The sequence below is a fragment of the Sciurus vulgaris genome, assembly GCF_902686455.1.
Source record: "Sciurus vulgaris genome assembly, chromosome: 17".
NCBI lineage: Eukaryota > Metazoa > Chordata > Mammalia > Rodentia > Sciuridae > Sciurus > Sciurus vulgaris.
The window spans coordinates 53,615,534-53,631,678 of record NC_136478.1 but is presented as its reverse complement, the minus strand read 5'-3'; the positions used below and the strand labels follow the sequence as shown (position 1 = coordinate 53,631,678).

Genomic DNA, 16,145 nt, shown 5'->3' with positions numbered 1-16,145 from the left:
TATATTTCACTTGGAAAACCCTGAGGTTTGTTGATTCTCTCACTCCCTTCAGGTCTGTGTTCAAATGTCACTCTACTGGTGACGCCCTTCCTAACATTCAATGTAAAAATAATTCTTCCTTACCTCATATACCTTTGATCCTTCCCATTCTCCTTATCCCTCTCCCGTGATCCCTCTCTCTTGTAGTGCTGGGGATGCAACCCAAGGCCTTATGCATGTTAGGGAAGTGCTCTACCACTGGGCTCCACTCCCAGCCCCATATCTCTCTCCACAGCACTTTTACAAGTTGATCATCCCTAATTTGAAAATCCAAAATCCAAAATATTCCCAAACCCAAAATTGCACTGACATGGCGTGACAGTGGAAAACTCCACACCTGACCTCATGTGATGGGTCACAGTCAAAATGCAGGTGTATTAAATGAACTACATAAAATTATCTCTTGGTTACAAGTATAAAGTAACTATGAAATATAAACGACCTTTGAGTTTAGGCTTAGGTTCCATCCTCAATACATCTCATACATACATACAAATATTCCCAAATCCCAAACAATGCAAAACATGAAATACTTCTAGTCCCAACCATTTTGGATAAGGGATATTCATTCTGTATTATTTGACTTACTCTATACTTCCTATTTTTCTGTCCTTTTTATACCCACTAGAATATAACAGTTACATGGAAAACACAAACTTTGTTCCCTTCATTGCTTCATCCCCACAATAATATGACTTTTTTCAAATTGTTGAGATATATTAGTATACCATGAAACAAATTCTGTAACTTGTGACAAACATTTTTTTGAAAAAGCAGAATTAAAAACTTAAGTGTATTACAAACAATAAGAGTACCACTATACACAAGGTGAGATGGCAAGCACCTCTACTCCAACTACTCACGAGGCTGAGCAGGATTACCTGAGCTCAGGATTTTGAGATGAGCATGGGCAACACAGTGAGACCTCTGTCTCAAAAGAGTACCACTATTCAAAATACTTGTACACAGACACATAAATATGCACATTTCACACTTGGTCAGGAAGTAAAATATGCTTCTTATCGAGGACTGTGGTAACAAACATATGAAACCTATGCTGGAGTTGTGGCTTAGAGGTAGAGTGCTTGCCTAGCCTGCATAAGGCCCTGGGTTTGATCCCTAGCACTGAAACAAACAAATGATGAAATCCTGGCTTAAAATATTTAAGAGGAAAGGAGGGACCTTAATTATGTAATTAATTTGCTTAAATGAGAATTATATCCTAATAACATGAACTTTGAAAAACTATCAACATGCAATTCTGGATGTGGTAGGCTGAATAACCCACCACTCCATACCAGAGATGTTCAAGTCCTGAACCTGTTAATGGCAAAAGGGACTTCACAAATGTGAGTAAGTCAAGGATCTTGAGATGGGGAGATTATCCTGGATTAACAAGAAGAGCTCAAAGTTATTATAAGAGTTCTCATAAGAGGTAGGCAGGAGGGAACCCTCCCACATTTCACCCTCTGCATCTTTCCCTTGTGGTTGTTCTGATTTGCATTCTTTTGCTATAATAAAACTGTTAAATAAAGCACCCTCCTGAGTTCTGTGAGTCATTCTAACAAATTACCAGGGAACCCCCAAATTTGTAGCTAGTAGGTCTCAAGTGAGTCTGAGAACCCCTAGACTGACAGCTGGTGATGAGGGATGTCTTGTGGAGAACTGTGCCCTTAACCTGTAAGGCCTGGCCTAACTTCAACTGCTTGGCATCAGAAACCATCACAACATGTGAAGAGCTTCTCACACTGCCTAGCATCGGCCAAGATTAACACCAATAAGGTTTAAATTATGCTGGAAAATCTATGTAGAAAATTCCACAGTTTTACCTTTCCCAATCAGGGCTCTTGTCAACTCCACAGGTATGTCAGTGCCTGTGGACTTCTGAAAATGTTCAATCAACATTGAATAACTGCATATAGGTGATATGGCTATTTAGATATTACAATAAAGGGAGGGAAAAAGCAGCAAGCTAGCGGTATACACAGGGCAGTTTTCCCCAAAATGTAGCAACTTGAAGTTACTATGTGGGAACTGATGAATCATAATGCCTGGTACATTGGTATTGATAATTTTTAAGAGTTCAATTATAGTGTGATAATTGTGAATAGCTTTTATCTCCCAAGTTTAGACGATCTGAACTTTACATACATAAAGATGTCTATAAAATTATAATTTCAATTGTATAATAATTATAATTATCTAAATATATAATTATATTTACAGATTCACTGTAAAACAATGTTTCAAAATTACCCATTAATCACATTAGTGTGTTCTAAATCAATGAGCTACCCCTTGGAGTATTAGGGATGTAAGGTCCATTTGTTTCCATTCTCTGTAAGTTTTTAAGAATCACTATAAAAACAAGCACTGTAATTTGTGCTCCTGTGACCTATAGGGCATATATATAGAATATATAATTCTAGGATATTATTTGTACCTGGAACATGATTGCAAAGTCCTTAAATATACTGATATTGAAGAAGCAAAGGAAATCTTTGAGAAAGGGGGACAAAAAATGCCACCTGATTTGTTAAAGAAGAAACTCAGTCTGTTATGCAAAAATGAAAAATGACAATACTTAGGATCATAACTCTTGAGGTTGTTTGCATGTGAAAATGAGACCCAGTCAAGTGAGGCCAGTATCTAATAATCCTAAACACATGAAACATGATGCAGCATGTACACCTAAAAGGGAGACAGACTGAAAAAGAGTGGTTATCCATTAACCACTCACAGATTCAGGGCCTCATCTGCTGTGCTTGCGGACAAGCCTCTATTTTGTTTTGGGAGTGGGCGAGAGTATACAAATTTACAGCCTCTAGGACTATCTAATTTTTACTTTTACTTTTTAAATAGAACTGAGAAATATACAAATCAAAGAAAGAAAAAAAGGGGGTAAAGAATGCAGTGAAAAGTGAAGGAGTGAGGGGGGATGAGGAAGACAAGGACAAGCTAGTGAACAGTGGCTGGCAGCGTGTGGACAAGGCAGCCTTCAAGCACAGAAAAGGCTGGGATCACAGGCTGGGGGAGCCATGAGTGGAGCTTTCCCATTCCTGTTCCAATGATTAGGACTTATGTTAAGAATTCATTCTTTTTTTATTTTTTAGTTGTTGATGGACCTTTATTATTTATTTATTTATTTTTATGTGGTGCTGAGGATCAAACCCAGTGCCTCACACTTGCTAGGCAAGCACTCTACCACTGAGCCACAGCCCCAGTCCTGATAATTCATTCTCTCAGCAAGTATTTACTGAGAACCTACCATGCAGAAGACCCATCAGTTTGAGTAGACAGCAATAAATGGAACTGCCAAAATTCCTACTCTTGGGAGATGAGATAGATAATGAACAAATAAATAAAAATATGCCATTAGGTGCTTAGTGGTTAGCCACAAAAGAGACAAGGTAAGGGGATGGAGAATGGAAGGAAGATGTTATTTTAAACAGGACAGACATAGAAAAGAATGAAATTTGAGGAATGACCTGAAAGGAGTAAGGAAGGGGCTGTGCTGGGCTGGGGGGCTCTGCTGAGGTAGAGGACAGAACCAAAGCCATGAAACAAAGAACTCAGAAAGAATACTCCAAGGGGACCCATAAGGTCAGAATGATCTAAGCAAGGGGAAAAGGATAGAAACTTGGTGAGGATACCAGATCAGACAGGGTCTTACAGTCCAGTCTGGGTGAGAAGCAAAGGTTTTAAGGGGGTTGAGCAGGACTGGCATGATCTAACTTTTTTTTATTTTTTACAGAATCACCTGACTACTGTGGACAGATAACAGGAATGTAAGGGAGGAACCATAGAGAGCAGCGTGGAGGTGCTTGTCATTATCTAGGTGAGAGGTGCTAACACTTGGATGGTGGTGGCTATGATACATGTGGTGAGAATCTCACCAGCTAGTGTCTGAAAGAATAGCTGCACGAATCTCACCAAAATAGCTACTTCTCTGGGTTTCTGTTTCCATCATCCAAAGCTTTTCTTCTGCTTCCAACTGAGATACCATATCCACTTTGAAGGGAAGGTACCCTATGAAAAGGCAGAGATATATATATATTTAAGGTAAACACACAACTAAAATACGTTTTTGTCTAAGTCATATAATCCTCAGATCATCAGAAGTGATATTTTAAGAACTTTTTTTGACCATAAACTATAAAAAGAAATTTAGGTCATGCCTAGTTCTCATATATATATTTTTTATACACATATATATTTTATATACACATATATATTTTTTTTAATTAAACAGCCAACGCTGTCTCTCCCATCACTCATTCAAAATGGTCACAGCATGGGCTGGGATTGTGGCTCAGTGGTAGAGCACTTGCGAAGCATGTGTAAGGCACTGGGTTCGATCCTCAGCACCACATAAAAAAAAGGAAATAAAGGCATAAAAATAAAATAACATTATTTTTAAAAATAGGTCACAGCCAAGGCTGCAATGTGAGTGGTTTTTGATAAAGAACTCTGATATGATCTATCCTTATCTATTTCATTGAAAAGAAAATGCCAGTATTTATACTAAGTTTACTTCATGACCCAGCAGTGGTTTACCACCATAATTTGAAAGACAAAATATAGAAGCTAAGTTGGCCATTTACAGTTCATCTAAAATAGGGTCTCCACTGTGGCACTACTGATACTTTGTACTGGTAATTCTGTGTTGTGGGGAATTGTCCTATGCCCTGCAGGCCCACATCCCTGGTCACCACCCACTAGATGTGACGACATGTCCAGACATTGCCAAATGTCCTCTGACAGAAAAATCACCCCAGATGAGAACCAGTGATTCTAAAGAAAAGAATTTCGTATGAGCAAAACTGCCACTAAAACCTGTCCCCTGTTATCCCAGACATTAGAAATCATTTTTCCTTCAAGAGCAGAGAACCATTTCAAATGGGTCAAAGTCTTGAACATCTGAGGGCACAGAGACACTCAAGGGAGTTGAAATTCAGTGTGAGAAGGAGCCTGTCCTCACCCACTGCAACCAGGTTCTTGAAATTCTCCACCATTACATCTTGGTACAGCTTCCTCTGGGTAAGGTCCAGCAGCCCCATCTCCTCCGTGGTGAAGACCACAGCCACATCTTTGAATGTCACTGCCTCCTACAATATGAAACACACATAGCCTCAATTTTGCGGAACCCCCAGAAAAAGTGCAATACAAGTGTGGCACAGTGGTGCACACCTGTGATCCTAGCAACTCAGGAGGCTGAGGCACAAATTTAGGGCCAGCCTCAGCAACTTAACAAGGCCAAGTCTCAAAAAAAAAAAAAAAAAAAAAAAAAATAGAAAAGAAAAAAAAGCCTGGGGCTGTAGCTTAGTGGTAAAGCATGCCTGGGTTCAATTCCCAGTACCACCAAAAACAAACCAAAAAAGAAATACAGCACAAAAAGGATAGAGAGAATACAGAAAAAAAAAAAAAAAAAAAAAAAAAGTTACATGCAAAGGGATCCCAGTTGTTTCAACTACTGTCTCTCCTTTAATGTGCCCCACTTCCATTCCCAAATCTTACTCAATATCTGTTTTAAATATCTGCAAAGTTCACAGGACTTCAGCAACCCCCTAGGACAGTATACAGCTCTTCCTGGATGCTTCCAAGGCAAATGCATATTAATTGCCAATCCACGGCCGATTCAGGCACCAGCTCTGGACTCAGGTTGTCTGAGTTCAAATTTCAAATTTCTGTCCTTTATCAAATTTCTCTCCCAAGAAACTTGAACAAGTTCCTTAACTTTTCATTGTCTCAATTTCCTCTTCTCTTCAATGCTGTCTAAATTGCAAGGTGCTGGCAAGGACTAGGTAGGTGAATACATGTAAAGCACTTAAGACTGGTGCACCACAGGGGCAAGGAAACTGAACAGTTCACACCCTTGCTATAATCTCGTTCATCCCATTGTGAGTGCACAGAAAGATATTCCTTGGAACAATGTATCTTTAACCAACCCAAAAACGCATAATTAGTTACAGATGTCTACCTATAATCAATACTGCAAAGATTCCTTTACAGAGATCTTAGCCAAATATATATATATATATATATATATATATATATGTATATCTTGGCCAAGAAGTGGCAATTGCATAGTCATAGAACAGTCACTTTTAAAACTTTAAAAGCAGAATAGCAGAATGTCCCCTCAAAAGTTTTCTCAATTCACTTTTCACATAAGTACAAGCATTCCTGGATCTTTAAACTTGGACAAATATACCTTAATTCCTTTTTTAAAAAGTATTTTACAATATAAGTAAAATAAATAAATCTTTCTTAATATTCATATACATTATTGACAAACACTATTTTTCATAAATTTACTTTCTTTTTTCAAGAAACCCCTGTATTTTTTTATTCTCATAATCCAACTGGGTTTTATCTTATTTTTTGGCGGGGAAGGTAAGGGATTGAATTCAGAGGCACTCTACCACTAAGTTACATCCCCAGTCCTTTTTATTTTTTTATTTTGAGACAGGATTCCACTAAGTTAATGGAGCTGGCCTCGAATTTGTGATCCTCCTGACTCAGTTTCCCACATTGCTAAAGTTACAGGTGTGTACCACACACCAGGCTATCTTAACTGGAAACTGAACTATTAACCTTTACCTTATATTTAAGTCTATCCCACCAGTTGGTTATTGTCTTATAATATTGCACCTGATATCTCATGCTGAAGGGAAATTTAAAATGCTTGTGTTAAACTGAGCTTGAGCATCGAGGTTTTCAGAATGACTAAGACACACACATAGCACAGAGGAGAAAAGCCCTGAGGTGAGACCTAAATAAAGGGCACCATCAAGGTTTATGCTTCAAAAGGTCATGTCAGGTGCTTTTATAATACACACTCCGGTTTCTGGAAAATTTTTTTGCCTTGTCTACCTCTTCATAAAAATGGAATGAAAGATATTCCTACCTAACAGTCAAAAACTTCAGAGTTCAATGTACTGGTGACTGGGAAAAGGAAGGCAGTTATATGATGCTCCCGCACCCCTATCTTCATGTTTAAAATGCAGATAAATCACCTACATATTCACACAGAGCTCTAAAGAATAATGCAATTGGGCTGGGGAGATAGCTCAGTTGGCAGAATGCTTGCCTCACATGCACAAGGCCCGGGTTCAAGCCCCAGCACCACAAAACAAAAACAAACAAACAACAACAAAAAAAGAATAATGCAATGACAGAAAGGGCTGGCAAGGTATTTAAACACTATTAGACATATCGATATACAATTACTCTGATAAAATAACACAAGAAAATAGGTGAGTGACTAAAACACACACAAAGAAAACCTGTAGCTCTCCCTCTATAAAAACATCATAGGGGCTGGGGAGATAACTCAGTTGGTAGAGTGCTTGCCTTGCATGCACAAGGCCCTGGGTTCAATCCCCAGCATAACACACACACACAAAATCTATAACATTACACCATGTCATATTTTGGATGCTCTGCTTACAAAATACCTAAGGGAACTGACACGAAATTACCTCTTCAATTTAGAGGTCCTAAAACTTTGACAAACAATGCAGAATTCCACCAGAATTGCTTTCTGGAGGACAAAAGTTATATATAGAGAAAATGTCCCTATAGTGTTCCTGAAAATGGTAAAATTTTTAAATTCTCTTAAAGTTTAAATAAAGAATAGTTTATTTTTTTTTTAAAAGGGCATTCCAATTCAATGGAATATAATATAACCACCAAAATGCACATGATATAACTAAATGAAAAAAAAGTCAAAAATTTACCTATTCCATTATTGCAGATATACAGTGACAATGCATTTGAAAAAGGAATATGGGAAAGCGAAAAGAGCTAGTTTATAAGCAGGAGAACAGTATAGATTATTTTGTCTTATTTAAAGTTTCTTTAAACTTCTCAAAGTTTTTTTTTTTTTTTTTTTTTGGTAAAACAGTAAAGATAATCAAACAAAACACAAACATACACACACAACAAGCATACAGTGTGCACTCAAAGATCTGTTATTTTGCAGGGCGCAGTGGCACATGCCTGCAATCCCAACAGCTCAAGAGGCTAAGGCAGGAGGACTGCAAGTTCAAAGCCAGCCTCAGCAATTTAGCAAGGTCCTAAGCAAATTACCAAGATCCTGTCTCAAATATAAAACATAAAAAGGGCTGGAAATGTAGTTCAGTGGTTAAGTACCCCTGGGTTCAATCCTGATCAAAAAAAAAAAAAAAAAAAATCTGTTATTTTCCATTAGCCTTCCCAAAGAACAGAAAAAGATGCGCGTAATTGTTGAGAAAGTATAATCATATCTTAAGACACGGAATTCCTTACCTGAAACTTGGTCATTTGTTCCTGTTCCTTCTGGGGAAGATCAGACTCCTGAACAGGCATGACTGAGGAAGGATGAAGAAGTCATGAGATAGAAGTTAGAGCTACTATTACCTCATGTGGATTTTTGCAGAAATTATATAAGGTACAAGACTGCCAGACACAGTTTTGTAATCAGAGCATGAACTAGATTCCATCTACTCTTGGCCTGTCAGCTCAATGCTGTTGGGTAGTGACCAATGAACACAACCAAATGCAGCATCCCTACTATAGGAATATCTGGGAATGGCTAGAGATAAAAGGCTAACATGTTGGCTAAAAAGAGTGTGTTCTGGAGTCAAATGCCAGGTTTAGTTTCTAGAAATGACAATTCTGTATAACCCAGGGTATCTTAAGAAATCTCTCTGTACCTCATTTTTGCCATGTGTCAAAAACGACAAGAATCGAATATGGTACCTACCTCACAGAGCAGCTCCAAGGATTAAATGAACAGATGGAAAGTTCTAAAAACCAGGAGTCCCTTTCTCTTGTAGCTGCAAAACAAAAACAACAACAAAAAAACATATTTTGCATCATAAATTGTACTTGCAAACACTGTTATTCTATAAAATCACCTTTAATTTCTAAAAAGTCTAATTCTCATTTAAAATATCTTCTTAGTTAAGAATATGTTGCCCACTAGTAATATTTTATTGATACTGGTATCAGTTTTCTAAAAACTACCATTTCAAGTCAATTTACCTCATGATATCAGAAAAGGTTCCCTTAAATTCTATGTGCTTGGAAATAAGGAAAAACACATAACAAAGAGAAAGGTAAAGACAAGAGAAAAATCAAGATAATAGAAAACTGAAAGGCTCCAACATTTGCCTAAAAGGAGTAAGAGAAGAGAATGGAGGAAACAGTAGAGATGTCTTCTTCCAAATGATAATTACTCAGAATTCCTACAATTGATAAAAGACATGAGTTCACATTTATAAATAAAAATAAATATACTCCTACACTAACAAATCATAGTACAACTTGGGAAAGTGACAGACTAAACTAATGCAAAAAATTAAAAGCAATAACAACCTTAGAGTTTCTAGAAAGAAAATATATTTAGTTTACTTAAATGACAATTAAGTTGACAGAAACAGGATAACTAAATGGAGATTCAAACAAGAGAATATTATTTTCAATTATTATAAACAGGATAACTGTCAACCTTTTCTTAAAAAATACTTTAGTTGTAGATGGATATATCTTCTTTTCCTTATTTATTTTTACGTAGTGCTGAGGATCAAACCCAGCAAGACAAACGCTCCCCACTGAGCCACAACCCCAGCCCAACTGTCAACCTTTCTATGCTCAATGAATGATTACTTACAAAGATAAAAACAAAGATATTTTAGGTGACCATAAATGAAAAAAATTACGACTATATGAACCCTGAAAGATGAACTACAAGAAGTAATGGGAAGAAAACATCTGTCAATGTATTGGCTATATAAGTCTCTGCATTAAAAAAAAAAAAAAACACACAATAACTATAATGTTTTTAAAAAAAAGCAGGCCTATAACTTAGCCCCCAATTAAAAACAAACCAATAGGGCTGGGGTTATGGCTCAGTGGTAGAGCACTTGCCTAGCACATATGAGGCACTGGATTTGATTCTCAGCACTGCATATAAATAAATAAATGGTCCATCAACAGCTTAAAAAATATATGTATATTTTATATATAATATATGTGTAAAAAGTATACGTATATGTAAAAAATATATGTATGCACATGTATATACACATACATAATGTATACACATATATATACATGTGAAACAAACCAACAAAAGGGGACATCAAATTTTAAGAATTTTTAGTCTATATTTTTTCAGAATGAGAATATATGCTGATTAAAATTAGTATTGTTGAAGTAGGTAATAATTTTTAAAAGTTAAAAGAATGGTGTAAGACTACAAATTCTATACCAGTTGAGGATAATAAGAGTGCAATAAACTGAACAAAAAACTGTCAAAAAAGGAGAACAAAATGAAGCAATGCAAAGTATGATAAATTTTAAAATATATACATGTATATGTAGAAAAGAAATACACATTAAGAAACGGATTCAGGGCTGGGGTTGTGGCTCTGTGGCAGAGCGATGCGCATGAGGCACTGGATTCGATCCTCAGCACATTAAAAATCTAAATTAAATACGGTTATTATTTCCATCTACAAAAAAAAAAAAAAAAAAAAAAGAATTCAACATCCCTGACTGCATTTTAAAAATTCCAACTGCATTCTAAGAGACGCATAATGACAAAAAAGTTTGCAAGAAAAGGAACGGAAAAAGAGATGCTGAGCAAATGTCAAATGAAAGCTTCAGTTTCAGAGGTCATGACAAAATTTAAGAAACACTGGCATAATGCCTGCGATATGCTTTAAAAGGCTAGAGTTAAAATAAAAGTGGAGGAGCAAATGTTGAAACTGTTGATTACTTAAGGATTCACTAAATTGGAATATGACTCATTTTATTTGATGTGGAATCAAATTAAACAAATACCTACATCAATTCACGTAGTCCACAGAAGAATGTCTGGACGTCAAAGTGGCGAGACGTTATTAATAAAGTCATTTCTGAGTCCTATGCATAACTCAGTTATGCAACAAAAATCTGATCATTTTCCTCGTGATAATTTATGCAACAAGGAAACCCGACTGATGGCAAGAGATGGCGAAGCAAGAAAGTGCGTTCAGTTCAGCGGCAGTACAGTCCCTCCCGCCGGCTCTTATTTAGGGCTGAAGAAAAGGCAGCAGGGAGACCAGCGCTCTCGGGGGGCCGTGGGGCGGGTCGCGGCGTTCTCCGGGGCCCTGGCCTCGATTCTCTTCGCCGGGCTTCCAGGTGAAAAGCGAGCTGCGAGCGCAGAACTGTGTGGACAGCTTGAAAGGCGGCCCGAGACCAGGCGCCGCCGCCGGCCCGAGCGTGTGACCTGACGGTCTCAGCCTCCTACACTGCTCCCCGGGCACTGCCAGCTTCACCGCTCCCTTACACCCGAGGAAAGCGGAGCGCAGAGACGGCGACCGCTAGCCGTCTCACGCCGAGGGAAGGAGCGCCGCTCGGTACGGGGAGGGCCGAGGGGATCCACGCTTCTGCCCTCCGCCTCTCAGCCTCCCCCGGCGGCCGCGACTTCTTCATGTTAAACTGCTGGCCAGTGGCCGCGAGCCCCAAGCTCAGGCTGAAAAGGCTCCGCGGGTGGTTGTGGGTGAAGGATAAACTCACCTCCCCGACCGAAAAGATGGTGACTGCCTCGCTTTCCCGGGGCGGAAGCAGCTCGTACTACCCGGAACTCCTGAACTACACTTCCCAGAAGCCCCCGTGGGAAGGAACGCCACACTTCCGCTGCCCGATGACTTCCGGACAGAATGCTGAAATACATTTTCCAGAATGCCTTGAGCGGGAAGAAGTGAGCTCTTCTCAGAGGAAAGTAAGTCTCCAAACTCTTGGAGCTTCTGGACTACGACTTCCAGAATCCTCTTCATGATTTCCCGCCATTTTGCAGGTTTGAAGTCGTTCTTGATGACGGTTTAGGTTTTTCTCACTGACAAGTAAATAAAAAAGTAATAACAAATGAGTCGGAGATTGTAAGAAAAATATGTGATCCTTTCCTAATAGAATTACACCCAGCTACCAAGGGGGGAAAAAGATTTTAATTTTCAGTGTTTAAACATGTTTCCTACTGGTTAATCATGTTAACCAGCAGGAAAGATACTCTTTAGATACAAACAGAATCATATACAGTGGAAGCAGAACACTTTGTAGCTTTCTACTCCCCCTCCCCTTCCTTTTGCTCGGTGCTGGGGATTGAATGCAGGGCCTTAAGCTTAGCGAGACACTCTACCAACTGAGCTATATCCCCAGTCCACCTTTCTACTTTTGTTAACAGCACAAATAATTCCGAACTTGCGTGTTGAGCACTACATATACTCAAAGTGAAAAAACACAAGCTTCAACATAAACTTCTATGTGCACTCTTCAAAGTAATTGAGGCCTGGGATCATTTCTCTGGGAATTTCTCCATTTGAAAGATGAACAAATTCATTAACTTGATCTTTAAGCCATGGTCATTTGAAAGACTTATTTGCTCAATTGCATGATAGAATTAATATTTCCAAGAAATGAGGGTTGGTCGAGATGAATATTTGCAAATTTTCCCATGGCCATTAAAGTTTATCCCGTTTACTCGTAACCAAAAGCTTGGTCCTCGTCCCCAATGCCAATCTAGTGAGAACATTTTGAGAAAAAGGAAAAAGACGGTTTATTGCTTTTCTAGCTTAAAGGAGAAACACGGAAGGTTCCAAAGACTATGATTCTACCCATCAGCAGGAACAGGGGCTTTTAAAGAGATGACTCAAAGGCTACGCTGTATGTTGGCTGTCTGGAATTGTTACTTGTTAATTTGAGAGATAGTCATTTCTGAGATCTTCTGGTACCATCCCCAAAGTCTGGATTACTTTGTTCCCATAGGGGTGTGTACTCAGGGACAGATAACTCTGCCTAGGATGGGAAAGAAAGCTAATCCTGTTACCCCTGAGATCAGGGAGGGAGAGAGATTAGGGATGAGAAGGGAGAGAGGAAGAGAAAGAATCATGTCCATTTTAAAAATCAGTTGCAATGGCAGAGCAGCAAGGGTTATATTCAAAGCATAAAGTGGACCACTGTTTCATACTGAATGTTTTATTTTGTTATAAGAGATGGTTGTGCATATGCCAGGAACTATTCCAAATTCTTCAGGCTCTGGTACCTCACTATACCTTCACAACATTTTTAAGGTAAATACAGTCACATACTACAATTTAGGAACCAGAGGTAGAAAGAGGTTAAGCAGTTTGTCCCAAGTTACATTACTATGATTAAATTGTGTGCTAAAGCCACATTTCAAAATTTGGCATTCAAAAACTAAAGCCTGGGTGCTGACTACGACCTTAACCATGTCTTACACAATCAAGGCAAACAGAATATTCAGCTTCAATAAACTCCTGACACTAGAAAGGCGCGTCCTAAGATGGAAGTTCTATTACTTTTCCCCGCACATGTATCCAGTGCCAATAAGAGGCCCAAATGCTTTAGCAACTCAAATAAACAAGGAGTCTTCCATAAGCTGTTTCCCTTTTCAAATTCACTGGTAACTCCACATGCACAGCCATATTGAATCACTTGTACTCCCAGAAAAGGCCTCTAGTCTTTATGTCTGCTGTTCCTTCTGTGATAACCTGCTATTCATTCCTAGGTCAAAGCTTAAATATTTCCTGCTCTGTTATGGATCATTAATGGATTAATAAAAGTAGTGTTCAGTAGCCAAGACTGCAGATTTGTGACGAAGTTACCTGGAATAAAATACCAGTTGCTGTTGTTGCTGGGATCGAACCCAGGAGCATGGTATTACCACTGAGCTACACCCACAGTTCTATTTTTTATTTATTTGTTTATTTATTTATTTTTTTTTTGAGACAGGGTCTCACTAAGTTGCCCAGGTTGCTCTCAAAGTTCCAATCCTCCTGCCTCAGCCTCCTGAGTAGCTGGAATTATAGGCATGCACCATATGCCTGGCTTTATTCTGTGAATATTTGACTCTCCTTTCTTAGTTTGTAAAATGGAGATTACAATAAAGTTGATTTATGAAACAAATGGATTAAATACATGTAAAGGACTGGAGACTCTGCTGGATTTACCTTATAAGAAGTTAGAAAATATTCCTCAGGTAATAAGCACAATACAAAAATATCAGGGATGGTTTGTGTAAGAACCCAGAAAACCATGCTGGACACGGGAATAAGAGGGTTTATTAAGCAAACAGTGTGTCTCCCTGCAGGGTAAGAGAGAAAATGAGAGAAAAAGAGAGAGAGAGTACATGCAAGAGAGAGTGTGAAAAGTGAGGAGGAGAGAGAAAGACAGTGAGTACAAGAGAGAAAGCATGAGAAAAGATGGTGAGGAAGCTATCCTTAAGCTGTTGAATTCCACCGGGCTAACAGGGGACCAAAAATGGAGAAGGATACTTGCAAGCTGACTGATGAATCAATAGCTAGCTAGGATGTTCACATACTGACTAGTAGTTGGGAGGCAGGGAAAGGGCTACAGCGGAAAGGGCGGGGGAGCAGCAATATATTAGTTTGTTTCTAAATGATTAAAATATTATCAATAATTGTATATGAACTTTGTAATATTGTGGAAAAACTGGAAGTTTCTGCATCCCACTGAACTTATCATAAAGGATCACTAAAATCATTATTATTTCCTTTGTTGTTTCCTAAATCCATTTCAGGAATTCTGAATATACTTTAACTGGGCTGTGACCCTCTATTTAATAATTTTGGACAATTACACCAATGACAAACACTGAAGAAGTCCTTTTTGACAGTATTGTGCTGAGTGCTTAGCACAAAGTAAAGACCAGGACATATGCCATGCAACGAAGTAGCCTTGTAATGGGCTGACAGATTTGGTTTCATGAAAATGTTATAAGCCAGACTCTAAGGGAAATGACTAAACAGACTCCATTTTGCTCTGAGACTCCATGTTATGTAGGAAATAAGCTTCTCCCTTGGGAACACCCCGCCTCTGTACCCATCATCAGTTACTTGGTGTGACATGTTTAATAATATACAATGGCAACTCCTATGTAGTGAAGAATTGCTCTCTTTTGATTCCTATTGCTCCTAAACAATGTACCATGTGACGGTGATTGTGTGGATATTAGTAACCATTCTTTAGTTTGTACCTAGGTAAGGGTCATTCTGATCCACTTCCCCCTCTGTTGATGATCTCATGATGTTAGTTTGTAATTTCGAATCATAGCAACAGACACTTATGATTAATGTGATTTTTGTTATAAGAACCCCTACAACCCTGTGGTCGGGCTGTTCTCCCAATAGTCATTTTTTGGGGCATTGTGTGAGACAGTCAGCTGGCCAGCTTAATAAAGACTCTCAAATTTGGACTTCTCAGTGGTGAGCGGTCTGTTCTTAAGTTGCACCCCAGAACAACCTGAAGCCTAAGGAAGAAAGAGATCAAATGAAATCCTGCCAAGTTCAACTCCAAATAAAAAGCCAACTTCATAACTTATAGCGCTTCATAACTTAAATCGCAATGCTTGTTCTTTTAGCATTTTCACACAACTACCATCTAGTTACCAGGAATAAAAGGCTAAACTTAATGGCCTTGCTTTTCTCTCCATAAGTAAACTCTTGATATTATTTTTAATTTGACTGACTCCCTGACTGGGATCTGGTTTGGGTTTAAAATACTACAGGTCTTCCAGTCTGCACATGCCAAAAAAGTATTTTATGGGGTAGAAGAGCAATAGACTCTATGATAGACCAAATATTGACAAGAGTGGAAAACAAATGATGACTGAGGGGCATGTTTCATTATGCTGTCTTCTCTCTGTGTATGTTTGGGCATTTCCATAATAAAATTTTAAGGAGAAAATATCATATTTAGAATGGCACCAATGCATAAATGCATCAAAAATATTAACAGAGCTGGATATGTAGCTCATTGGTAGAGCACTTGCAAAAGGTCCTGGGTTTGATCCTCAGCACTTCCAAAAAAACCCCAAAAATATTAACAGTAATTATATTTAAATTGAGTTTACGAGTAATTCTAATTCTTCTTTTTACTTGTATTTTTGAATCTCTATAACTACCATGTGTTATAATGAAAACACAAAGTACAAATCCCAAAATCACCCTTCAAACCTTAAACCATATACATGACTATTATCTATGAATTAAACAAAAGTACAGCATAGATTATGAACACAGATTTGAAGCTCCGAC

The 16,145-nt window shown here is 38.3% G+C and overlaps 1 protein-coding gene across 3 annotated transcripts in view; it reads right to left on the bottom strand.

The window, feature by feature from the left end:
- LOC306648668 (zinc finger protein 227-like) overlaps nt 1–16,145 on the bottom strand; it is a 59,984-nt gene that overhangs the window by 4,678 nt on the left and 39,161 nt on the right. Inside the window, exons 5-9 of one of the 3 annotated variants that reach the window (XM_079118899.1) lie at nt 10,877–11,908; nt 8,789–8,861; nt 8,332–8,393; nt 5,021–5,147; nt 3,936–4,068 (exon numbers count right to left, since the gene is read on the bottom strand). In XM_079118899.1, coding sequence (XP_078975025.1) covers nt 3,936–4,068; nt 5,021–5,147; nt 8,332–8,391 — 320 coding nt within the window. In that variant the 5' untranslated portion in view covers nt 8,392–8,393; nt 8,789–8,861; nt 10,877–11,908. Of the gene's footprint in view, nt 1–3,935; nt 4,069–5,020; nt 5,148–8,331; nt 8,394–8,788; nt 8,862–10,876; nt 11,909–16,145 lie in introns of those variants that run through there. The other 2 variants (XM_079118898.1, XR_013760452.1) reach the window with 2 other exon arrangements.